The sequence below is a fragment of the Oreochromis niloticus genome, linkage group LG12, assembly GCF_001858045.2.
Source record: "Oreochromis niloticus isolate F11D_XX linkage group LG12, O_niloticus_UMD_NMBU, whole genome shotgun sequence".
Classification (NCBI taxonomy): domain Eukaryota; kingdom Metazoa; phylum Chordata; class Actinopteri; order Cichliformes; family Cichlidae; genus Oreochromis; species Oreochromis niloticus.
In genome coordinates this window covers 19,939,293-19,964,515 of record NC_031977.2, presented here as the reverse complement: position 1 = coordinate 19,964,515, position 25,223 = coordinate 19,939,293, and the positions used below count along the sequence as shown (strand labels likewise).

The 25,223-nt window shown below is 40.6% G+C and overlaps 1 protein-coding gene across 1 annotated transcript; it reads left to right on the top strand.

Annotated features, from left to right (window-relative positions):
• Window positions 1–411: 411 nt before the first annotated feature.
• On the top strand, window positions 412–24,920 carry LOC100697949 (guanine nucleotide-binding protein G(q) subunit alpha). Its single transcript, XM_003446049.5, has 7 exons — window positions 412–1,551; window positions 12,066–12,250; window positions 16,757–16,911; window positions 17,039–17,167; window positions 17,796–17,925; window positions 18,691–18,844; window positions 20,920–24,920. Exons 1-7 carry the CDS (start codon window positions 1,416–1,418, stop codon window positions 21,108–21,110), a joined length of 1,080 nt encoding a protein of 359 aa, XP_003446097.1. The 5' UTR covers window positions 412–1,415; the 3' UTR covers window positions 21,111–24,920.
• Window positions 24,921–25,223: the final 303 nt, after the last annotated feature.

Here is a 25,223-nt window from a genome sequence, read left to right as displayed (position 1 = left end):
ACGGACCATTAGTTTTAGACAGGTATAAATATGTGAATAAAAACTGCATTTTATTGACGGTGTCAAAGAAGCTCATAAAGAGCAACAAGTAGCAGCTAAGTTAAGTTAACGCCTCAGTGCCTCGCCAAAAATAACACCAAATGACCTTCAGAGTTTACTGCAGTGCCGTTTGATTGTATACTGTGTAACTATATTATGTCCACTGAAACACAATCAGAGTGTGCAAGGTTAACTTCCACTAGGCGCACATCACGCAATCACTAAAACATAAACTGTACTTCCTATGGCTCTCCATAAGGACCTCCTCCCACCAAGGGAGCACACACACACACACACACACACACGAAAAAAAACAGGATTGAAGTGGAAACTGTAAAACAGAGATATGAAGTCCCAACATATCCCGTCATACGCATTTTCTATTCCACAGGTTGGTGTATAAATGACTTGTGTGGCGTTTGTTTGACGTGACACTCCCCCTTGGTCGATGGGAGGCCGACGTCACCCTGCCAGCGGAGGAGTGGATGGCCTGTGCAATAAAAATACATGAAGAGAATTGAGGAAAAGGAGAAGATTGGCCAGGGGAAAAGCAACAACACGGCTGTTATTCCTTTCTTCACGTTCCGCTCGTGAACCGTGGACTTGAGCTCCCTTCTGAGGCGCACTGGGATGTTTTTTCGCCTCTCTATCAAGAGCTCGGGCAGAAATGCTGTGTTATGTGCGGCTTTCTTGGCTTTTTAAGCACACCGAGAGAGATAACTGTACTGTATCCCAGCCCAGCGGATTGGAGTGAAAGTCCGCCATATTCTGCCTTACCACGCCCGGGAGTCGAGCCATTGGAAAATAAACGGACAGCCTTATTCATGCGTTTTTCTTGTTGCCCTCATCCGCAGACGGTAACGTGAACGCGAGGGATTTCGTTTAATGAAAAATATCAACATTGACGACTTTGAAGAGAGGGTGGCCCGGCTCGGATGACAATGCTTAACGAGATCACACTGAGCAGTACGGAGGATGTGTCTTAAAAGGATCTGTTGATCATATTGAGACGGGAAAGCAGATTACACCAATTAAGATTGCACAGATATTCCACCGAAACCGCTTTGGACTGTTGTTTTGAAGCTGTCGGGAGGCCCCAGAAAAGCGAACCGAAGCAGGGGGAGGGGTTGGGGGGGTCAATAATTTCTCAAATATCTAATTTTCCTTTCCACCACAATCTGTGCGCTGTTGGGACTCATTATAAGGGCGTCCACGCGTTATTTCACCACCAGTAGGCCTGTATGAGGACGTTATTTGGCATTCACAGGCCTGTCTTTTTTTTTCTTTCTTTCTTTTCCTTTCTTTCCTTCTGCCCCTGAAATCTGGATGAATCACTAAGCGGGGAAAGGAGTGCGAGTTTTACAAAAGGAGAGAGAATGACCCTGGAATCCATAATGGCGTGTTGCCTCAGCGAGGAGGCGAAAGAAGCCAGGCGGATCAACGACGAGATCGAAAGGCAGCTCCGCCGGGATAAGAGGGACGCACGCCGGGAGCTGAAACTGTTGCTTCTCGGTAAGCTCGACGGGGAGAGCAGTGCCAAGCCCGCATTCCTCTCTCACTAAAAATGCCTTTGTCGGCTGTAGGGAGTGGGGGTTTATTAATGGGGGTTCCCCACCTGAGTGAAGTTTGGGTGGTGGGGTAGAAATATCTCGGTGTTATGAGTCGAGTGCACAGATTGGCAGGTCAGCAGAGGGAGGAGATGCTGCCCAGTAAGGCCTGCATGGCTTCCACTTTATAAAAAACCACCTGATTTGAATAACTGTGACTGGCTAGTGTCGAGGAAACAAATGGACGCTAGCTCTCCTTTGACTCCTCCACGCTCTTTACAGGTCTGACAACAACCTGTGTGCAGCCAGATCTTAAGGGGCGCATTCAGGCGGTGTGCTTATAAGAGTGTGGCTGGGCCAAAGTCTGCGCTTTATTGGGCACAATCAAGACAGTTTTGCAGCTTAACACATAACCCTGGCAATCATTATATCCCAGATATCGGTGTAGAGTGAAAGCTTGGCCACTTGCTGTCCTATAATATGTATAAACCTGTGTGTGATGGTATGCTCCTGCATATTATATTGTGGAATATTAAATTTCCAGGCTAACAGCAGTATTCGGTCCAATACAGTAAGTAATGTATCATGGTTTTAATAGTAAAATTATAAATTGTTATTTAAATTTAAAAAAAAAAAAACCCTAAATAATGACGTTCGTAACTGTGTCTTTGCAGTGTTTGGTTGTAAATGGGGGAGAAGGGGGCAGATCCTGTTAAGCAGCATTAGTCATACTGAAGAAATGTGAGGAAAACAAGTCATCTACTTACCATCCCGGTTTTAATTAGATTTTCAACAAAAAGCCCATTAGATGTGATGACTGTGGTCCTGGTGAGTGGTGCCAGAAACCTCGCTTCCTGATCCGCTGCTCTCCTCACTTAGTTCCTTAGAAAATGCAAGAAGGCAATGGTCTAAAGTACATTTAGACCCTTAGATCGCAACATTGCCTCCCGAGTGATGCTTAAGAGGGACTGGATGAGAGAAGTTTACACCTTTGGGTGCTGGTTAAAAGAAAACAATGACATGAATCCCTCTTAAATGGATTTGAAGGAGCTCACTGCCACCACCCTTGTTAAATAACTGTGCTGCTGTTGCCCCTTAATCTCTCATAATACACCACAAGTTCATTGTGCAAATTCATAAGCAGTCAGTGACCTTAAACAACAAAGTGTGTACGATTTGAGGGCAGCTGTTTCTAATAATCTTGTATTTATTTAATCTTTAGTCAGTAATGTGTGAAAATTTGTCAGCCCAAAGTGAAAGGGTAGGCTGTTGTATTTCAGAGGGGTTTACTTTACTTTAAAAAGATATAAAGTGAAGTGGAGCATGATTATGTAGAGACAGGAAAACAAGAAACAACAGCACAGATTTTAGACGGTAGTATAGACATTTTTCTGCTGTGTGGCTTTTTCCGGAGTTATAACAAACATCTAAGGTTTGAGCATGGAGAGGCCGATTAGAGTATGAATAGGAAATGCGTTATACTCAAGGCTAACCTAGGACAATAGACCTTATTAATCCTTGTAGAATGTAGAGGCATTCATAAATACAATAGGCAGGCACGTGCTTGAGCATCTAAAGCAATCCTGGATAAATTAACCATTTTATTTTTGGACCTGATTCAGTATATCAGCTCATATGCAGGGCTCTCAGTTCACAATGATCGTGTGTGTGTGTGTGTGTGTGTGTGTGTGTGTGTGTGTTAATGCACACAAATACCACTTCTATTACAAGTGGTCAAGTGAAACAGAGGAAGATGTGCATATGTGAAGATGTGTGCTCTATATGACTGTGTCACCACAGATGCTCTATGAGCTATTATACAGTGACAGGATATGGGTATTCAGTTTTTCAAGCTTGCTAATTGCTTAATTTCCCCAATGGATTTGACCACTAAACTCTCCAAGTCAAGTTCACTAGTTTTCAGGATGACCATCAGTGGGCTTTTCAGAAATCATCTTGGCTTTTAAAACGTCACTTATAATCTTTCAAAACCACTAATTGCTTTGTGTCTACTGGGATTGTGTATGTTGAAACACAGGCTACACAGCAAATGAGAAGATTGCAAGTTTTTAATCCATTCCTCAAGTATCTCATGTCCATTAAGAGCTAACCGGATAATGGGAATGTTCTGAAATTAACACTCATTTAACCTTATTGGATGACTGAGAATACATTACCAGCAACAGTGTAGATGAGTTGATTCAGTGGGAGAAGGGCTTGATATGTTTCTCTTAAAAGCTGTCAAGCATAGATGTTGTTTAATGCTAGCTAAAATACTGGAGATACCCATGGATTCTCTCATATAAGTGACTAATAAAGACTGTCTAGTTAAAAAAAAAAAATTACTCTTCATAAACCTGAAAAAAAGAAGAGCCAGGTGACTTTAGCAAAAAAAAAAAAATCTCCATTGTGCCTGAATATTTCATCCATACATCTATCAATCAATTTATCCATCCATTCCCTGCTGCTTATCTGGGTTCAGGTTATAGGAACAACTGTCTAAGCAGAGAAGTCCAGACCCTCTCTCCTCCAACCACTTCCTTCAGCTCGGCCTGGGGGACAGAGATATAATCTCTATGTCCCCCAGGCTGAGCTGCTCTGAAACCTTCTCCCGGTAGTACGTGCCTGAAACGCCACACTTAGGAAGCACCGAGGAGGTAATTTAGTCAGATGCCCGAACCTCCTCAATTGGCTCCTTTTGGTGTGGAGGAGTAGCAGCTCTACTACTGAACCTGTTCTGAATGACTGAGCTCCACACTACAGACTGTCACGGCATCCAGATCGCTGCAGACATGACCCCAATCTGTATTTTAGTTTCCCCAATCAACTCTCGCCTCACTAGTGAACAAAATCCTGAGATACTTAAACTCATCCACTTTCCAGCAATTTGTCCCTGATTCAGAGTGGTCATTCTTTTCTGGTTGAGAACCATTGCATCGGACTTGGAAATGCTAATTCTCATTCCTGCTGCTTCACACTGCCCCCAAGATCTCGATCTTGAAGCCACTCAAGCAGAAACTATCCATCACTTGACTATGCCTAGAAATTGTGTCTATAAAAGTTACAGTTAGTTACAAAAGTTAAAAGTTAGTTAGAGTTATTGGCAAAGTCCAGCAGTCAACTGGGATGGAGTCCAGTTTATTAGCTGGTATTATACATCAAGCTCCTTCTGCCGTTGTACAGTGACCTTTTTTAATATTAAAAAAAGTCTACACTGGATATTGTGCTTTATTTTAAACTTAAATTTCCTACACTTTCATTGTTGAACTGATGTGCCCGTGACCAAACATTGTCCTGAAGTAGTTGGGGCAAAAAGCTTTAGAGTTTGAGTGCCTATAGTTCAAGAAAAGTGCATACTTACTACACATCTTTTTAGAAGCACAGTATTTGAGCTCTGAACTGCATTTTGTCGGAGTTTCTCACATGACATCATGTGCACATCACTCAAGATTTGTCCACAATGCTTGATGCCAGGAAAGAATGTGTATTCTCCAACTAGTTGGTAGTGGTTGATGGAGGTAGCTGACTCTCAGTAAGTGAAACTGATTTCTAAGAAAGTGCTGCTCCAAAAACCTTCTAGTGATTGCTTTGGTTACTAGCAGATTTACATGACTGAGAGTTTGCAGACAAACGTGAAAAACTACAGGGAATTACTCGCCATGTAGTACTAAAACTTAAATAAGTGTGATGCAAACCGGAGTGAAGGTTCACCCTCAGAGTAAAAGTTGTGTCTTTGCACTGCAACTGGTATTTTTCAAAATCTACAGTTTTTACTTTGACAGCGAATGGTTTCCATTTATGGCTTCTGTTGCACTTTTCACAGTTTCTCTACAGGTTGGAGAGTAGCTGGAGAGTATTTTTAGATAGGTCTCCCTTTTAATGCAAACTACAGGTAACCGCAGCAATATGCTACTAATCAAAGTAATCATGTTTTTGCCAACTGGTTGGGGAGTACATGACCCATCTGTTCCCTAGAAAAAGGTGGGTCCTATGAAAAAATAAGGGTCACTGTCCATTTCTAGATTCTAGGCCTGTACGAGTGGGCCTTTTAGCAATCATTTCATCAGCGACTGCTATCAACCTCATGCAGCCACTTTAAGCCACCTGAGGAGTTCTCATTTTTTATCTTCATGACTATTGGTTGCCATGGACCAGTCTCTAAGCCTGTGTGACTAGGACCTTATTCACTTTAGCCTGTATAGTCATCACGATTGTCATACATCCAATATGGCTTACTAGTTAATGTCATGTGGTTAGTGGTCATTGGTGTGTATACCTCAATAGTCAAAATGGGATTTAGTTTTGACTATTGCTAAAAATATTTTGTTGAGGTCAGAGGAGAATGACCAGACTGTTTCAAACTGTTAAGAAGACAACAGAAACTTAAATAACCCCTCGGTACAACCAAGGTGTGCAGATGAGAATCGTTGAACGGTCTACAACAGCAGAAGACCACACCAGGTGTCACTCATGTCAGCAAAGAACAGGAAAGCCTATGATTCACATAGACTCACCAAAACTGGTTAACAGAATATTGGAAAAACATTGCCTTGTCTGAGTGTTTTCTGTTGCAACAGTCAGCTGTCAGTTAGAATTTGATTTTAACATGAACTTGTGGATCCATCCTGCCTTGTATCAGGCTGGTGGTGAAATGGTCTGGGGGATATTTTCTTGGCATTGAACATGACAATGAACTCACTGTATTCAAATGGTTTCTGCAATCATCTGATCCCAATCCAATAGAGCACCTTTTGGATGTGGTGGAAAAGGAGATTGAGATCATGGATATGCAGCTGACAAATCTCAGGTCAATAAAACCCCAAATCTCTGAGGAATGTTTCCATCACCTTGTTCATTCTATGTCAGGATGAGTTGAGGCAGTTCTGAAGGCAAAAGGGGGTCCAACCCAGTACTAGCAAGAGGCAAGTGAGTCTAAATGCAGTAAAGACTTTAGCATCATTTTATGGAAGGGGGCAAGATTAGTGCCACGCATTTAGTATCTGACCCAGTATGAAATATGATCAGTCTACTTTTCTGTTCTGTTATTGCTTTTAAATAACGGCCAGTTGGCCTTTGAACTGCTGGATATATCATGTCGTCTTTTTTTTTTAGCTTTGTACTCTATTAGCTATTTTAGGAAATTGCCTTTATTGGCACATAAACTCTTGAATTATGGCAGGAACAAAAACCTGTTTTGTGTTACATTGTTGGTTTAAGGTCAACGACAAATTGTTATCAGTCCAAGTGGCCAAATTTGAAGAAACCCATTCAAAACTCTCTTTTGGCCATGGGCTGTTGTGGGAATCTAGGCATATTTACTTTATCTAGAAAATAATTTGTAGATTAATAATAGATACCACTAATAATAGACAATTCTTGTTTTATCATTGAGGTCTGAAGCGTCTGTTGACTCTGAAATGGGTTAAACATGACTAATTATTGGGCTTGTCTACATTTGCTAAATTAATTTAAAATTGCTCAATTACAAAAGTGGCATGACCCAGCTCCAATCCTTAAGGGACCATTGAACCTAGTTTTTGGTGCTTGTCCCCCTTTACACACTTTCACATGCATGCCGAAAATTAATTTGTAGACAAGTGGGATGGACTCGAAACACAAGATGCCTTTACAACTTAGGTTATAGATTTACCTCAACAAACACAAAAGATATATTCTAGAATGTCAATTTTAAACAACCAAATAATTTAGAAAATCATTGCACCAGTGCTGGTGTGAATGGGTGAATGATGCAATTTACGTAAAGCGCTTTGAGTGAAAAGCTCTCTGTAAGAAATAGTCCATTTACCATGTTGTGTCATGGCTATGACTGAACAAAGTCCAGCCCTACTTATAGCGACTCTTTCACAAGCACATGGCTGTTATTGTTAGAGGAAGGCCTAAAGGTGTCTTATGTTTTGATTAACGTATCAATCAGTGTTTAAGTCATTTTTATTCATTTCAATGTCATTGTTTAGCTTCCAGATTTTATGATAGTTGGGTCCACTTTTGGACAATTTTTCAAAATTGTGCCTCCAAAATAGATTTTTAAGTCAATGTGAATGTGATTGAAGGGCCAAATTTCTACTTGAGATCAAGCGACTGACTTGGCCATTGAAGAATATCCCATTTCTTTGCCTTGAGAAACTCTTGGGTTGCTTTTGCAGTATGCTTTGGGTTATTATCCATTTGCACTGTGCCTGATCAGTATTGCACCATCTGGTTGAATCTGAGGAGATAGTATAGCCCTGCACACTTCATCCTGTTGCTTCCAGCAGGAGTCTGATTATCAATAAACACTTGTGACCGAGTCAACAAAGTCCATTCAGTGAGAAAAAGACTTCAGTGAGACTGATTGTTCTTGAGTTAGTTAGACGTTGTATCGTAATCAAGGGAAAAAATGCAATCATGCACTTTAGTTGTTTTCTGTGGTCTTTCAGGTGTTTTGGTGTTGCTGAGCTCGTCAGTGTACATGCATTTTAAGCATGTACCAGATTGTTGTCAACCTCTTATTGAGAATTACAGTAAATAGCTACCAAATGCAAGTTAAGCACTTGGAACCAACTCCAGATCTTTTATACGCTTTTTGACTTAAAAGTATTCGCAATGCAACAGTCCTGAAGAAATTGAGAATATGGTTTAATAAGGCACCTTGATGCACCACACTTTCTGTGGAGTGTTTTGGCTCTTTTCAGTCCCATTAACACCAAATTGATCCGACTCCTATAGGAGTGATTTTCTTTAGAACCATTAAAATATAAATATATCTGTTTATTGTTCAAGAGTTTTAAATTCTCTTAATAAAGTAAGGTTTATTTTATGTACTTTCCTGTCATCCAGTTAAGTTTGTTAAACACAGGGTCCCACTCACAGCAGTGGTCAGTTATGCACATGTATAACTGACCTTAGTCAGTTGTAAGGAACTAAATAATGAACTAAATAATCACTTATCATTTCCTGAAAAGTGTTTACTCTCTTGCATTTAGTGTTAATGTATATTTTGAATACAAGATGGTGTTAAAATTAGGGAGCTTCTGTTATTTGGTTAGTTAAATAAATTAAATGTAAAAACTCCTATCAAAGTAACTGAGAGGGAGAAGATTGAAATCCAAGTCTGTCATTCTTGTAACTGTACAACAGCTGAATAGTTTTCTCTTTCAAATTTAGGACCAAAGAGTGTCTGAGTTTTGTTAAACTCTCATTAGAAGCAAGGCTGAAAATCAAGGTCCAATAATGCATGCCGATGAGGAACAAATCGAAAGTATTTGTAAAAGTGAAACTGGCACTCAGCCTTCGTGTCTTAACTCTACTTAAGGTGCTGCTAAGAACTTGGAAGTGAATGACTTTCTTTTTCACTCATAGAGTCAGTTTAAAATGAGGTACATTCTTAAAATGTCTGCGCACCGCAGACAGTAATGGAGTTTGGCGAGTCTTGAAAGCACAAAGTTCAAGACGTCATTTGGCCAGTGAACAGGAGAACTTTTCATTTTCCCTTTGATACACTTAAGATGTGCTTATTATTTGGTTTAAGTGTGAGTGCTGAGTATCTTCTAGTCAAGTTTTAAATGCCCAGGATATTTAATAATTAAAGGAAAAGGAAGACTGAGCAGCTGGTTTTGGTTTTTTTCTTTGGTCTTTTGTCTTATTGTGCTTTTGCTTCTGAGTCAGACAACTTTCATAGAACCTGCGACATGGCACACCCGTGCCATGGCAGATGTAATGCTGATCCATAGACACCATTACACACTTGGGTTAATCTGGGGTCGCTGCATCGATTGGAAGCGTGACTCAGCAGCCACTAATGGCCAGAAGACAATCATACACAGCATATTTGCTGTCTCCCTATCTTTTTCAGTGCCTGTTATACTCATTGGTATAATGGAAAAGATCCATTAAGACAGAGATGCGGTCAAGCGATTATGATTTCTTTTCGAGTAATTGTGTACAAATCTATGAAGTAATGTGTATAAAAATATAGTATTCTTGTAGGAGAGTACCTTACTTTTTTCCTGTGACAACCAGGATGATGTCATCGGCATCCATCCATTTTGCTACCACTCATATGTATCCAGCTAGGCATGCTAGGCAAAGCTGCCAAGACCTCACTATTCTCCACCACTAAAGTTCTTTGGGGGCTTTCCCATGCAGGTAGGCCGGGCAGTCTCCACCCAAAGCATCTTACCAAGGAGGTACTGAGAGTGTATACTAGACCAAGCCTGGTGATTGGGATCCTCACCCAGAGCATCCACTCTACCCACCTCAGACTCTGATGTGCTAATTCTGTCACCCACTTCACTGGTGTTAGGAAAAATGTTTTGAATGTATTATTTCTTAAAATTAGTTAAAGAATTAATACCCATTATTAAGGTTATTGTAATTGTTAACTCCCACTCATTGACTGGAACAACAAGGTGAATAACACTATCCTGTTTGGACAGCAAATACAAATCCGGGTCTAAATCATAAAGCATGGGCTTGTATGAGTTTTGCCTTTCACCCAATTACAGCTTAGATGGGGTTCAGCCCCAGTTGTGACCCTGACCTGGATACGCAGTTGAGAAAATGGATAAATGGACAGATGTGGTTTTCTTTGCTTTGTTTAGTGGAAAAGAAACCATATGCATTGTGGTATTCATCAAATTAAGTTGAATATGCATGGAAAAACAATGTATTCTAATACCTTTCCTCAAAGCCACATTTATTAATTTGGAGAATGATTGCTACCTCCCTGCAAGCTTCTACATTGGCAGCCCCACAGCAGAAAAAGGATTTTCTCTTGTACAGCATTATTTTTGGACTGTATGTTTGCTGTGTAAAGTGCTCGCTCTATTGGACTACACTAGAGAGCCTGCTTTTGTTACAAAGAAGTGCAGCATATTCAGACTTCTATAAGAGAGACGCTCAGTTAATATGCACTGCAGCACACATGCAAAACATACATGTGCACTCCTTTCCCTTGAAGTTATCCAAGAGGTACTAGTTAAGACTGTTCCACTGATCTGCCAAGATTCTCAATGAACGAAAGGGAAATTACACCCCCAGTTCTTCACACCCAGATAGTTCCTGTCACCGCTGAGAGGACAGAGATGTTGTTCTTGGTCTGTCACCAGACTAAGCAAACAGGCTGGGAGGAAAAGTAACCAGCACATAATATCATATGTGTGAGCATGAGTGGATGAGTACATATGTGTATGTCCGTGTGCATGTACTGTTCATCTGTGTGTATAAATGTTTATCCCAAGACAGGATGTTGTTGCAAAAAGCCACAACTCATCTTAGGATAGGAAATATCCCTACACACATATTTATGTTTCTAATTCTGCGAGAATCCCTTTCATTCACCATAGTTACTTTAATCAGCGTTTCATCATTAACAATGGACCCAATTACTGGGTAGTGTAAAAGGGGTTACTAATAGCTTTGTACCCATAAAAAATCATGGGTGGATACTGAACATGGACATTTGGCTTGGATATTAAGCAGTTTATAAACTACATAGTAAAAAGGTTTTACCATCTGATTGTGTCCATATCAAAGTAGAGCAGTCAATAGTTGGTAAACTTAAAGCAAATGAAGCAGGTTATCTCTTACTGTCTGCTATACTGGGAAAGGGGTAATTTAGACAGTATCCGACTTGATTCCTTCAGCACTGTCTGAAGTTTGAGGACTGAGGACTCCTAAATATGCAACACGAGTATGGACATCGTCTTCAACCAGCAGTTTGTGTTGCTCCATGTCAGGCTGTCTCTGTTACAACTTTATAAAGTAATCCTGCCTGTTTGCTTGTTCAATCTTCCTCCGTGATGTGAAATATAATAATGCAGCTTGAATAAAAAAGGCTGTTAGACAGCGGCGCTTCGGCATTTTAAAATTTTTTACTGTGGGTGGATTGCTGTGGGGTACAGGTAATTATGGAATGTGAATGAAAGAGTGTAGTTTAAAAAACTAATTTAATGCCAAAACCACAAGTTTGTTTTTGTCATTTTCAATGAAAACAAACACTTCACTGCAGAAGTCTTTATGGATTTTTTTTTTCTTTTATTCTCTTGAAACGCTGACAGCCAAGTAAGGATCTTGCAGGGTCCCTTCTTGTTTTTGCTTTGGTTTATAGCAGCTAATTATGATCTGCACTTGGATTTCAGATTTGCCCCTATAAATGTGGCAAATGCAGTGCAATCAAATTCATTTTATATCCATACAGCTATGAGAATCTCATGGTAAAGACGTTGTACAATCAGTGCCGCCTATGTTCTGTATTTAGACCACTGGCTGTGCAAGAAGTCTCCCCTGCAAGGTTTTAATGCCTTTTCTCTAGTTAACAGTAGTGGATTAATTTTTAACAGTGAAAATAGTCTGAATGTCCGTTTAAGAAGCATGACTGCTGACACAGGACACGATATGCGCCGTCTGGTTAAATGACACTTTGCACAAACCTACTGTATAAATAAACTCTGCGTTCCCTTTTCCTGTGTACTTTCTCAGGCACTGGGGAAAGTGGGAAGAGCACATTCATCAAACAGATGAGGATTATCCACGGCACCGGTTACTCTGACGAGGACAAAAGGGGCTTCACCAAGCTGGTTTATCAGAACATCTTCACGTCCATGCAGGCCATGATCCGAGCCATGGAGACGCTCAAGATCCCCTACAAGTATGAGCACAACAAGGTAAATGGATTCTTTCATGCCGGCTTTTCACGTTCTCCAACTTAAATGGCAGTTGATGGTGTCAAATAATTAGAGAAAGAGCGAGAGAGAGACTCTACGATGTGTTACAGTGTGCTTGAGTATTTTTAGAGTGCCGTCTATCTTATTTGTAACAGCCATCCATAATCATTTCCTGTCCTTTTATAGACTTCCTGTGTCCTTAAAACACTCAAGTACTCTTCACGCCCTTTTGAGTATTTGTGTTTGCATATTTCCTTGAAATCCACGCGTGCATATATACACACCATCCCTGCTTCTACACTGCTACCATACCCCACAGTACTCGCTCAAATTTCACCTTGCTCTCTGTACTTAACACTTCAGCAGGGCCTCTTTGTTGTAGAGGAGTTACCCTGGTGTTCACAGCTTTGGGAACTGGTATAGGGAGTTTTTGCTCAAAGTTTCTTCCATGTGAAAGTGACAAATTAAAGGAAATGATGCTTAGGAGTCCACACCTTGGCGCAGCTACTGTATTTCAGGTGGTGGCTGGCTGTGGTCTTCAGTTTCTCTGTGTCAGACTACAGTCCAGGCTGATGTTTAATGAAAGCCTTTTTTAGAGATGTTGTGTTTGGTATGTCAGGGTTAAAATCAGGTGTTTTGTTCATAATGCACAAAACCAAATGCACACTTTAATGTGACAGCATTTTTGGTCCGTCCCATTTTATCAGCGTTCTCATTTCCCTAAAATACATGTGCAAGTAGACCACTGGATCCCATTCATTCCATTAGAGGGGTGCAAAGACGTTCCAGTGCATTCTTTTTGGGAACCGCTTTAAGCGTTGCATAATTAATACTGATTTGCACAGCTTAGAACTTTTGACTGATTGCACAGTTGCATCATTTATTTGTATTTTAAAGTGAGATGCATTCAGCCAGGTATGAGGCTTCCACTACGTGTTGTTAAATTATGTTTGCGGTTTTCAAATGGCACGGAAATCTTTGAAAGTTTGAATAGCAACGCTATTCTACAGACATTAAATTCATAGTGCAAAACAACACATCGTTTCCCCAGACATGCAGACTGTAACAAACAAGGAGCCCAGTCACTGCTGTCGACCAAGCGCGCATTAAATGACAATCAGTGCAACCTGCGAGATTTAAAATGACATCGCAGCCGTGCATGTTTATGCAGATGTGGTGCATGGCCGTTTTCGCTTCCCGTCTCGTGTGTGCATTTTCATGAGGAACGAAACTGATTGTGGTATATCAGTTATGCATTTTCACCATTATTTTACCCACTTTAAACACTATAATTCAGAATATGCTGACTAAATGTAATGCTTTTATGATCTATTTTTATGAAACAAAATGCAGGTGGGTTTCTGCTTTGAAATTTCTTCCCAAGCTTTTGGTTCATTGTACAGTTCTCATTCCAGTTTACCGCCATGTCTTGCACACTGCACATCCACCATCTGATTTGTAGTAACAGTCAATTGGAGGTTGATGTAAAAGTCTTTTAGGACCTGTACTAAAGGGTAGAACTGACTGTCTAATGAAATCAGAGCTATGTGCACAATGGAACCGTGTAACCTGTCATAATTTGTACCCAACATCCCTCTACTCTCATATACATACGGGTAAAATGGGAAGTATTTTATCCTTGACAAAAGAGTTGACTGACATCACAAGGGAAGTGAAAATGAAACCCATCAATTGTGTTTACAGTGTCTTTCTGGGCTTTTATAGTAAATGTCACTCTCACAGTCTTTCAGTCCCACCCATTTAAATAGGCCTCTATCTTCAGACCTCCAGTCTCCGCATGTCCGATGTATGCACGTCTCAGTCATGTACTGTAGCTCTGTCTCAGACTAGGTGATCCACACTAAAAACAGAAACCGTGTTTGTGCTGGACTTCAAGGCTTGTAGTGGCAGGTTAAGTAAAAGGTCATGCTGTGTCTGCATGTATACAGTCACTGATTTGTGAAGGTTCAGCACGAGTGGTTAATCTGCTGGTAAAAAGACTTGTTCTGTGGCTTTATTTATGTTTTTAATCCGCCAGTTCTACAGTCAATCGCACAATCTCTGTAAGCAAGGACGCTAATTTCTGTTTGTGTGCAAGTACTGTTTACCATTATCTTCACGAGTATCACGTGCAGTTTATTGAAAGGCATTCTTGTGTGTCTGCTACTGCACAAACTTTTTTTTTTTTTTTTGTCATACACAATCATGATTTCAGTCTAACTTCAATTAGAATGTAATGCACTGACTCATATCTGTGTCATCACAAAAGATTTACTCAGCCATATTAGATTTAGGAACTTGCTGAATGGTTTTATCTAAATAAATATGGCAACTGCAAAGTTAAAAGTAAATCTATTCTTTACATCACTGGTGGGGCTAAAGCCACTGTAGACAATATAATTGATGAACACATGTCCCATCTTGAAGCCTCTGGATGACCTTCTTTTGTAGTCTCCATTTGGTTTTGAAACTGAATTTTAAGGAATGAGTCCGAGTCTGAAACTGATTGTCAGTCATGAGTTGTTAGCCAGTGAGTGCATCTCAGAAAATCCTTATTTCCAAAACACAATATGACCAAAATTTACAAAATGGACTAATTTTTTGATTTAATATGACCAGAAATAAGTGACTGAGACTGTAAACAGGAAAAGTGCTTACAGAGTTCGAGTCAGAGAGCTGTTCTTTATGAGACCAGAAAAGTATTTGCAATCACACGCCTCGCCCCCTGGTGGCCATTGAGAAAAATGCAGGTTTAAGGCGCTACTGCATTGTCTTCAGATTCCACAGCTTTAATTGAGCTCCCTTGTTTAAAGGAGGTCTAACCTCACTTCTTTTATAGAGGTTTTTGTCCATATTATATATGGAAAAACAATACATTTTTAATTTAGAAAAATGGATCCCCCCCATGTACCTCAGAGTGGTTTGTTCTATTATGTTTACCCTGTTTACAGTTAAAGTAAAAAAGCAAACGTGAGGCACTGATATGTACGTCTACCACACAGTAAAATTAAACATATTTAATATTTTCTATTACAAGCATTCATTAGCACATTGCCTCACCATCTTGGGTGGGATCTGGCAACCTCCAGTTGCTAGGGGAAAATGTGCATCAAGTCCTAACTCACTTTGATGGAGGCAGAAGGTCTGTTCATGTTAAAATCTGAATAGTTTTTAAGTTTTTTGTTTCTGTATTTCACTTATGATTGAATTTTCAGATTCAATGCCTCTCCATTTCACACTCATGGAAGCACCCACCCATGCATGCAAAATGCAAACATTACGTATCCGTCCTAATCATCAGGAGTAGCTGTGCTGCACTGTTGCTCAACACTTCAACATTCAGTCACGTGTTGATCTCTTGCCATGGGACACAGCAGAGTTTTAGTGGGAATCTGGGGCGACAAAACTTTCCCCTTAATAGGCCCAGTGGGATTTGTGCTTCAGATATTAGGTCCCTGCTGAGCCCAAGGGTGCAAAGAAATTTCTGCATATAGAATAAGCGAGTGAGAGCAGAAAATACACCAGTGATAATTAGGACTGTGTAACCTGTGCAGTGATTAATTTGTGTGTGTGTGTGTGTGTGTGTGTGTGTGTGTGTGTGTGTGTGTGATACTGAATGCTTGGAGGATGGAGGATGCTGCAGCAAGAGTACTGACAGGGACTAGAAAGAGAGAGCATATTTCTCCTGTTTTGGCTTCCCTTCATTGGCTTCCTGTTAAATCCAGAATTGATTTCAAAATCCTGCTCCTCACATACAAGGTCTTAAATAATCAGGCCCCATCTTATCTTAATGACCTTGTAGTACCATATCACCCTATTAGAGCACTTCGCTCTTGCACTGCAGGCCTACTTGTTGTTCCTAGAGTATTTAAAAGTAGAATGGGAGGCAGAGCCTTCAGTTTTCAGGCCCCTCTTCTGTGGAACCAACTTCCAGTTTGGATTCGGGAGACAGACACTATCTCTACTTTCAAGATTAGGCTTAAAACTTTCCTTTTTGCTAAAGCATATAGTTAGGGCTGGACCAGGTGACCCTGAATCCTCCCTTAGTTATGCTGCAATAGACGTAGGCTGCCGGGGGATTCCCATGATGCATTGAGTTTTTCCCTTCCAGTCACCTTTCTCACTCACTATGTGCTAATAGACCTCTCTGCATCGAATCATATCTGTTATTAATCTCTGTCTCTCTTCCACAGCATGTCTTTCATCCTGTTTTCCTTCTTTCACCCCAACCGGTCGCAGCAGATGGCCGCCCCTCCCTGAGCCTGGTTCTGCCGGAGGTTTCTTCCTGTTAAAAGGGAGTTTTTCCTTCCCACTGTCGCCAAAGTGCTTGCTCATAGGGGGTCATATGATTGTTGGGTTTTTCTCTGTATTTATTATTGTGCTATCTACTGTACAATATAAAGCGCCTTGAGGCGACTTTTGTTGTGATTTGGCGCTATATAAATAAAATTGAATTGAATTGAATTGAATAAAGTTTTGATAAGTTAAGTTTCTGTTTTCCACCAGGCTCACGCCAACATAGTGAGAGAGGTAGATGTAGAGAAGATCAACAAGTTTGAGAATCCCTACGTCGATGCAATCAAGAGCTTATGGAATGACCCGGGCATCCAGGAGTGTTACGATCGAAGGCGGGAATACCAGCTCTCGGACTCTACTAAATAGTGAGTACAGCCGACAGCCGTTCAGGAAACAGGCGTCAAACTGTTCAACAGATTTCTAATAGATCTCAGGAAAGAGATTTCTAGTGTCTGTGAGGTGCTGGATTGTTTTTACTGCCTGCCTCCTCAGTTACCTGAACTCACTGGATCGGATCGCTGAGACAGCCTACCTTCCCACCCAGCAGGATGTGTTGAGGGTTCGAGTTCCAACCACAGGCATTATTGAATACCCATTTGACCTGCAGAGTGTCATATTCAGGTGAGATCGAATTGTTATTTAAAAAGTGAAAATGCAGTGCTGTGTCATTATGTATAACAAAAGCACAACCACTGTTCACTGAAATGGTGTTGTATGACATTGTTATAATATCTTAATAACTTGGTGGAGCTATCAGCTGACCTCAGGAAAAGGAAATGAAAGTAAACAAAGTGTTTTCGAGATACGCTCTCACTGCAGTGAGAATACATGAGTGCACTCACTCTGTGAGAGTTTTAAGACACTCAAGTAACCTGTGGACTCTGCTTCTGCCTTTAGAAAGAGGTGCACCTCATCTGATGGTTATACTTACAAGTAAGACTGGGGATTAATATTTTATATGCAAGGAGTTTGATAAGCTTATAAAATATTTAAAAAGAATATTGTGCTTTGTTAATGCAGGTATTAAACTATACTCGATACGTAATGGACTCGCAGGTTCGCCTTCTAAGTTTATCAGATGTTTTCCTGACAAAGTTCCCTTTAATTTTATGTTAATAATCTGATTGAAATCCACTGAATATCTGATTCAGAAGTGGTCAATGGCAAATTGACCACTTAAGTCAAAAGGACAACCACACAGACACTTCCTGTGCTTACAGTGACGTTGTTCTCTCTCCTGCCATGACAGGATGGTGGATGTAGGAGGTCAGAGGTCAGAGAGGAGGAAGTGGATCCACTGCTTTGAGAACGTCACATCAATCATGTTCCTGGTAGCGCTCAGCGAGTACGACCAAGTTTTGGTGGAGTCGGATAACGAGGTGATTTGTCCTTTTATTTATTTTTTTTAGAAAGACCAAGAGAAATTTCACCAAACTACCGAGAGATTAAATGGTTTAAAGGATGCTCTCAATAAATTCCCATTTGAAAATCCTTATTTCATATGACATAAGAGATTAGTTGTTTGTAAAGATAAAAGCTTTCCCTATTTAAAACAATGGAAATCAGGTTCTCGGGCTGCTCGGTGGTGCTCCAGCTCTTTTTCCCTTGTAAATGATCAGCCAGCTGTTTTGAATGTCGCCTAAGGCCACGTCTCCTTCTTAAGAATAATCGATGTGTCAGGTTTTTTTTTAAAGTGTATTAATGAGCAGGTGTGCGTTCATATGTGTGTTGTCTGCTGTTTTTTTTTTTTTCTTGCACTCATCTGTTTTCCTCCTTTTTTTTTCAAGCCTGCATATTGTGAAAGTAGAAGACTGACCAGCTTCACAACCTTTATATTCCAATAGCATTACATAGTTTTTATTATATAATATAAAAGAAGGCATTCTGCTTTGTGCTTTTGATAAACAGCAGCACTGAGAGGTGTAAGACTCGCTATGAGAAGGGTTGTTTGAAATCGAGTGCGAGGGAGAAATTAAAAACATGATTGCCCTACTCTCTCATCCTTACTGCTCTCCCTCTGGTGCCGTGAAACGGTTATTAAAATCTGCACTTAATCAGGTTGAAGGACTGGTTTTTAATTAAGTGACTAACTATCTCTTTATTTCCGTCCTTCTGCCCCCCCCCCTCACATATACTCTGTGTAGAACCGGATGGAGGAGAGTAAAGCTCTGTTTAGGACAATAATCACATACCCCTGGTTCCAAAACTCCTCAGTCATTCTGTTCCTCAACAAGAAGGACCTGTTGGAGGAGAAGATTATGTACTCTCATCTGGTTGACTACTTCCCAGAGTATGATGGTGAGTGTTGAATCATTTAAGAGTGCTCGTACCAAAACACTGACAGAGCTTACGTGAAGCTCCAAAATCAAGACTGTCGAGGTGTTTTTGAGTAAAGACGTCATGTTTTGTTTAACTCTTAAACATGTTCACAGATCACCTGCTGCGCCATTATTTTTGTTAGGCTTCAGTCACGCAGCAACTTCCAGTCAGGATGGAAAGATGTGAAGTCCCCGACTGGATGGTGAGAAGTGGCAGAGGTAGCTAGGTGAAATAAATCACAGAGGGGCCTTGTTGATTGCGATGTGATGTTCGTAGCTGCCTGTAGATGTAGAACCACTTGCAGAGCGGTCGTAAAACTTGGAAAAAAGTGTGATTCAAACTGGGAATAGAGGCTGTTAGTCTCCGAAGTAAAAGTGCCTCATCACTGCAACCAACTTGCTTTCAGACTTTTACTTTGAAGGCAAACAGTCTTCATTTCCTGTTTGCGCTGTCCTCACAGTTTCGGTATCACTCAGCAAGTAGATGCCAAGCTTTTGCAGATGAGTCGGCGTCCTCTATGGAAACTACGGACGGCCATGGAAACCTGCAAAGCAATCACAAGGTTTTCGGTATAACATCTACACCTCATTACGACCGTTTTCACCTAGCCAGTAACTGCTCACCACCCAGTGACCGGTGGTTGTCAAGGGGGGTCATTGACAGCTTTCCATCCCAGTTTGACTGGGGGTCCATTGGAACTAGTTCGTAGAGCTGACGGGTTAACCATGGCAGGAAGTTTCTGCTTACAGTATAATATCTGATACACAGCTTTTAATGCATCAGAGTAATCTCTGCTATTTTCTTCATTTTTTCTAAATTACACATATTTGATTTGAGAAAATAATTGCAGAAAAAATATTTCAAACTCGATATCAAATGATGCAGATTTCAAGTGCTTTAAAGTGGCCCTTTTGTGCTAATTTACAAGATCATAATTTTATTTCTGGAGTGCACTAGAACAGATTTAATATGTAATTTTTGTCATGCTCCACATTAGTTCCTGTCTATTTAAAGGCCAGCTATGATTGGTCACTTTGAATGGCAAAAGCATTGAGTATTTTTCACGTACCGCATCATTGGTGCTATTTCTAACTCTGTATCTGAAAGATCGTTCTCACTGTAAATGTAACTTTGAGCACAAACATTTGTAAATGGGTTTTTTAACAGATTACAACGTCTTGGATAAAATATAAGAATTCAAGCAGTGCAGAGAGGTGATGGAAAAATGTCTTCAACATGACAGCTTGTTTACATTAGCCATGCATAATTTGACAGCATTACAGCGAACAGTGTACTACACTACCACATTTGCCATGCACTATGCACCATTGTATCGGTATTTTACTGCTGTGGGGACATGATAAAAGTACATAAAGAAAGTGTTACAGCATTCAAAGCTCATAGCTTTGGTATTTTAAAGTGTACAGCTTTAGAAAGAAAAGGAAATAATGTTAGACTGAAGCTTAACTGGTTGCCCCATGATATTCTCTTTCTTATGTATATCTGTTAGTTTTGGGTGAGCCAAAACTAACAGCTGGGTATCCATAGCGACATAATTAAGCCACAGAAGAGAGGTGTTGATTATAAGTGAAGCATTTCATGCAAACATTTCTTCTGGGAAAACTTAATTGTATTTGCTGTGAATTTTGGCCTTAGTAGTTTTTTGCATCAGAAACTTACTTATAAGATAAGTCATTTGTGCTCCTGCCTCCAACATCACTCGTATACATGTAGAGCTTTAAAAAATGTGTACCAATTAACATATAATGTGAAATGTGCACAGGTAGGGATTTGAGGGCACGTCGCTATACTGCAGTGAGTAAAGTTTTCTAAGTACTACCTGAAGCTTCACAATGTTTTTAGCTTGAGCTCTAGGGCAAATAAAAATCTGGGGCTGGCAGACCTGAGATCCAGTCGTGGTGCATAAATTGGAATGATCCGACAAGTATGGTAGGGAAAAACCATGAAAAAAAAAACATGGAGGATCTCCACACTGATATTGTGGTAATTTATAGCTGTGCATGTATACTGATCCACGATATTCCCCTATGCAGGTCCGCAGAGGGATGCCCAAGCAGGGCGAGAGTTTATCCTCAAGATGTTTGTGGACCTGAACCCAGACAGCGACAAGATCATCTACTCTCACTTCACCTGTGCCACTGACACAGAGAACATCCGTTTCGTCTTTGCAGCCGTCAAAGACACCATCCTGCAGCTCAACCTAAAGGAGTACAACCTGGTGTAGAGCAGGGCAGAGCAGGGTGTTCCGACTGCGGGCCCTCAGCACACACTGACTGACGCAATCTGTGAAAAGATAGATCATATATACACACACACACATTTAAAAAAAAAATCTAATGGTTGCATAATACTAATTTATTTGCTGTCTGCTGATCTCTTGACTCCTCGAGGGGTGAGCAAAGTAAATGTTATCTTGCTATTTAAGAAGTGATGAAAAAGCAGGGACAGGATATTCGCGAGGGTTGGGTGGAAGGCGCTCAAATGAATGCAGTGCGTTTCTGTCCCTCCTGCCTTTTTATAAAAAAAGAAGAAGAAAAAAAAGTTTGAATTCCTTTTTTTAACCTTCTTCCTTACCTGTTGTTTCATTCTGAAGCTTCATCACGGGCGTTTACCTGTTTGCCCAGCAGGGAGTGATGTGTTAGATGGCTTCATTTTTTATTTATTTTTTTAATCTGATAGACTGATTGGCAAGTCTTTTGATGAGTAGGCAGAATTTGTGATCTCTTTTAAAATGATTTAAAATTCATTTGATATATGCGAGTGGCTTAGATCTTTATTAATCTTACTTTGCATTGGCTTTTGGTACCATTCAGTGAGTCGAGCATGTGTTTTGGAGGGAACAACCCAAGTCGTGTGTCAAGTGACGGTCATGTCATGGTTTCCAGCTGTCGATAGATCCGTTCAGTTCAGAAATGTGAGTGAAAATGGCTTTGAAAATTAAAAAAAAAAGAAGGAAAAAAAGCTTTGAGCAACAAAGTGAGGAAGCACACAGGGACTTCTGCTTTGTCATGTAAAGATGAACCATGGCAGCGATCACTTTACACAAACTGAAGGGAGCCGAGAGGTAATAATTTATCAGACGATATGTTTAAATGATTATGTTCAACTGTGCCACATTAACGCTTTTTATTATGGTAACATGTATATTTATTGCCAAATGCCAAAAAAAAAAAGAGAGTGAGACAGACAGAGGCCCAGACTCCACAGCTGTTCACTGAAATGAAAAGTGTTGCAGACAGGAAAGAGCAGGGCTAACAAACACTCACTGACTCTACCGACCCGACGTATCGACCCTGGAGGGGGTTTTTTTGTTTGTTTGTTTGTTTTTTTAAATAAATTTTATTTCTTACGCTTTTGAAGTGTTCAACACAGTCTGCGGTATTCTTCCCCACCCCCGACACACCGACCCAGCATGGACTGACCTGAGCTACAGCGAGCTGGTGGGCTCTGAAAGACGGGGCAGCTACACCCGGCGCGCTGAACTGCCTAAAATTGTCCAATCACAACCTTGCGGCGTGGGCTGCAGGCCCCTCGCACCAAGCCCGTGCCAGCCTGCAGACTTATCCAGTCGCATTTTAGCTGTGTCTTTGTAATTGTCCAATCACAGCCCGGCTGTCTTGACTGTTGTAGTTGAATAGCAGTGGAGAGTAAATCTGGCTAGTTCCTGTGTGAAAGGTAAAGTGTCGACGTTCAGTTGTACCAAAGTGAGCCCTTCTTGTTTCTAATTGGCATTTCTGATCTGTAGTCCTTCATTCCCCGACTTACTTTGAATACTTTTAAAAAAAAATTTCTTTCGTAACACTTCCCTAGATCATAAGCCTGTAATTAACATTTATTGAGGCATAGTGCAATTATGAATGCTATAATCATTGTACATACATCTCTCTCTATATATATTGCAGCATCTTTGTTGGCTTTGTAATCATTACTTTTTTTCTGTTTTGTTTTTATTTGTTTTGTTTGTTTTTTGGCAGATTGAATGTGCGGTATTGAAAATATGTATCTATGTAATTGTATTGTATGTCTAATGGCTAATTCGTTTTTGGAAGAAAAAAAAGTTATTTACATGTTTGTTTTGATTGTTTTTTGTTTTTGTTTTTTTTTTGTAAGAGGAGAATGTAAATTTTGTGTTTTGCCAGTTTGATTTCTCAGCGATGAAACATCGTTCAGCTTCAGAACTGCAAAAAGAGGAATATTATTAACCGAGAACAGATCAATTGGTGTGCCAGTACTAGCCGTTTTGTTAAATTGATTTTTATATGGGAAAAAACACACAAAAAAACCCAACTGCAAACTGAATCTAACCTACAGGGCTAATTGTAATAGTTTAGTTCTTAACTGGCTTCAGGAACAGAGCGCTCGTCACATACATGTAATGACGTCTTCTCTCACCCATGTCTTTTACGTTACTTTTCACCGCTTTTCAACCAGTATTGATTAACAAGCCTTGCACTTCCACTCCTCACCCCCACTTCCACTTCCACCACCACCAAAACCAACCCGCCTCCATTTGTAGCCAAACTGTTTTGTAGTGCAGGAGCAGGAGGCGCAGGCAGGCAATCTGTCGCTTTGTGTCTGATTTTTGATAAGAAAAAAAACTGTGTTACAAAGTTGTAATTATCTTTTTGTTTATGTTAATCGATGGGAATGCCAACATGTTGTTGCTTTCCCCCCCCCCCCTATTCTCCCAGATACTGTTAAAAACTCAGTACTGAGTCCGTGTACACAAAAGTGCAAGAAATGACTTAACCAATTGGCCTGATTAGGAAGGTGCTTTGTTTCATTTTTGCTTTTTTTAATTATTTTTTTACTTCATTTCCACCTTTGATTGCCACCGTTTCACCAGAATGTACAGTATTATTTTAGACTTTATTTATGAAACGTCAGCATAAGAGAAAAATACAGTTCACGTGTACATATTGCCTTACTGAATAAGCTGTGCCTCTGACGTCCCATGCGAGGCACCTGTGTTTTTACGAGAAGTGAAGCTAGTGCAGCCGATATTGTCCCGATGTGCAGCTGGAGGATTGTTCGGGTTTTTTAGGCTTGGTGGTCTTTTCCACCGTCGCTCTGTGCTGAAAAGAAACAGCTTTGAAGTGTAGCTCATGTAGCTAATGTGACATAAATACATGATATTTTAAGCACATTGTGACTGAGTTGTAATCAGAACACGCTTTCTGTTGATTTCATGATGTTGTCACATCAGATTCTTGTCTTAAAACCCACAGCACGGTGCATCTTAAGTCACCGAGCTGCCAGATTAAAGCAGCATTTGCTCCTACGCATCAGGATGTGTAGAATGTGCTTGAAAAGGTGTCACAATCTGGACTCAACCCACCGGCGGCCACCTGCTGGGTGTTGTTTTTTTCCCCCTCCACATTTGGCTGTGTTTTGGCGTCTGCCAGCCAATCTGGCAGGTTACCAGCCCTCGTTTGGAGGTCCTGTTGTTTTCAGGTATTTCAGCTGGCTGGTGAAATTCCATACATGGATGGTTGAGTTTGGCAGGCGACAAGTTAATTTCCAGTCCAGTCCTCGGTGTACTTGAATTCAGTGAAGATCTTACAGTAACCACTTATCGACAGCCGGGCCTAACAGGACTGATATTTGGGGCCAGTTTGTGTCAGATGTTGCCAGGGATGAATGTTTTGAAGCTGAACTAAGATTTCAGCTTCATCAGTGCTAATGATCATCAATTATAGATTTGCAGTGATATCTGTTTCCCTGCTGTCAATAGGCGGCTGTTCACACAAACCCTGCTACTTAAAGGGATAATCCTTGCTTCAAAACAAATAAAAATAAACCACATTTTGCTTTCAACACACAGAATGGCAACTGCACGCCTATGTGAGCCTTAAAAAAGGACTTTACAAAGCTGAAGCTGAAATCTCACGTTAACGTTTAGATTTTGTCAGACAGGGATTAAGAAATATATCTCAACTTGCAGGGTGCACATTATGGGCTTTGTCATAAATGTGAGCCACGCAGGACTTGTTTCCAAGCTTTGCGAGTGTTGGTGCTCCTGTCATTGTTTGGAGTGAGCACACGTGAGCTATGCTGAGCCTGGATTTTCCCCTTTAAGAGAGCCAAGACTCCAGCTGATGTTGACATGGTGACACACATTGTCGGCCACCTCCGCTGCTGTTCAGATTCCATGCAGTATGTTCAAGAGCAGTCCAGTGTTGTGTACAGTACACTGAGAACTACAGGGTGGGAGGTGGGAGTGAGAGTGGGGGAAAGCAACCCATAAACTCTTCTTTTATTGAAGTGTCAGACACATCATTTTTATTGCTTTCAGCTTTTTTTTTCTCTTGGGTTTCTTTGCATCCGAATCCTTAAT

Coding starts and splice junctions, on each gene's coding strand:
- LOC100697949 (XM_003446049.5), top strand. CDS start 1,416: ATGACCCTGGAATCCATAATGGCGTGTTGCCTCAGCGAGGAGGCGAAA. Junction 1,552..12,065: donor GCTGAAACTGTTGCTTCTCG/GTAAGCTCGACG, acceptor GTACTTTCTCAG/GCACTGGGGAAAGTGGGAAG. Junction 17,168..17,795: donor CTGCAGAGTGTCATATTCAG/GTGAGATCGAAT, acceptor CTGCCATGACAG/GATGGTGGATGTAGGAGGTC.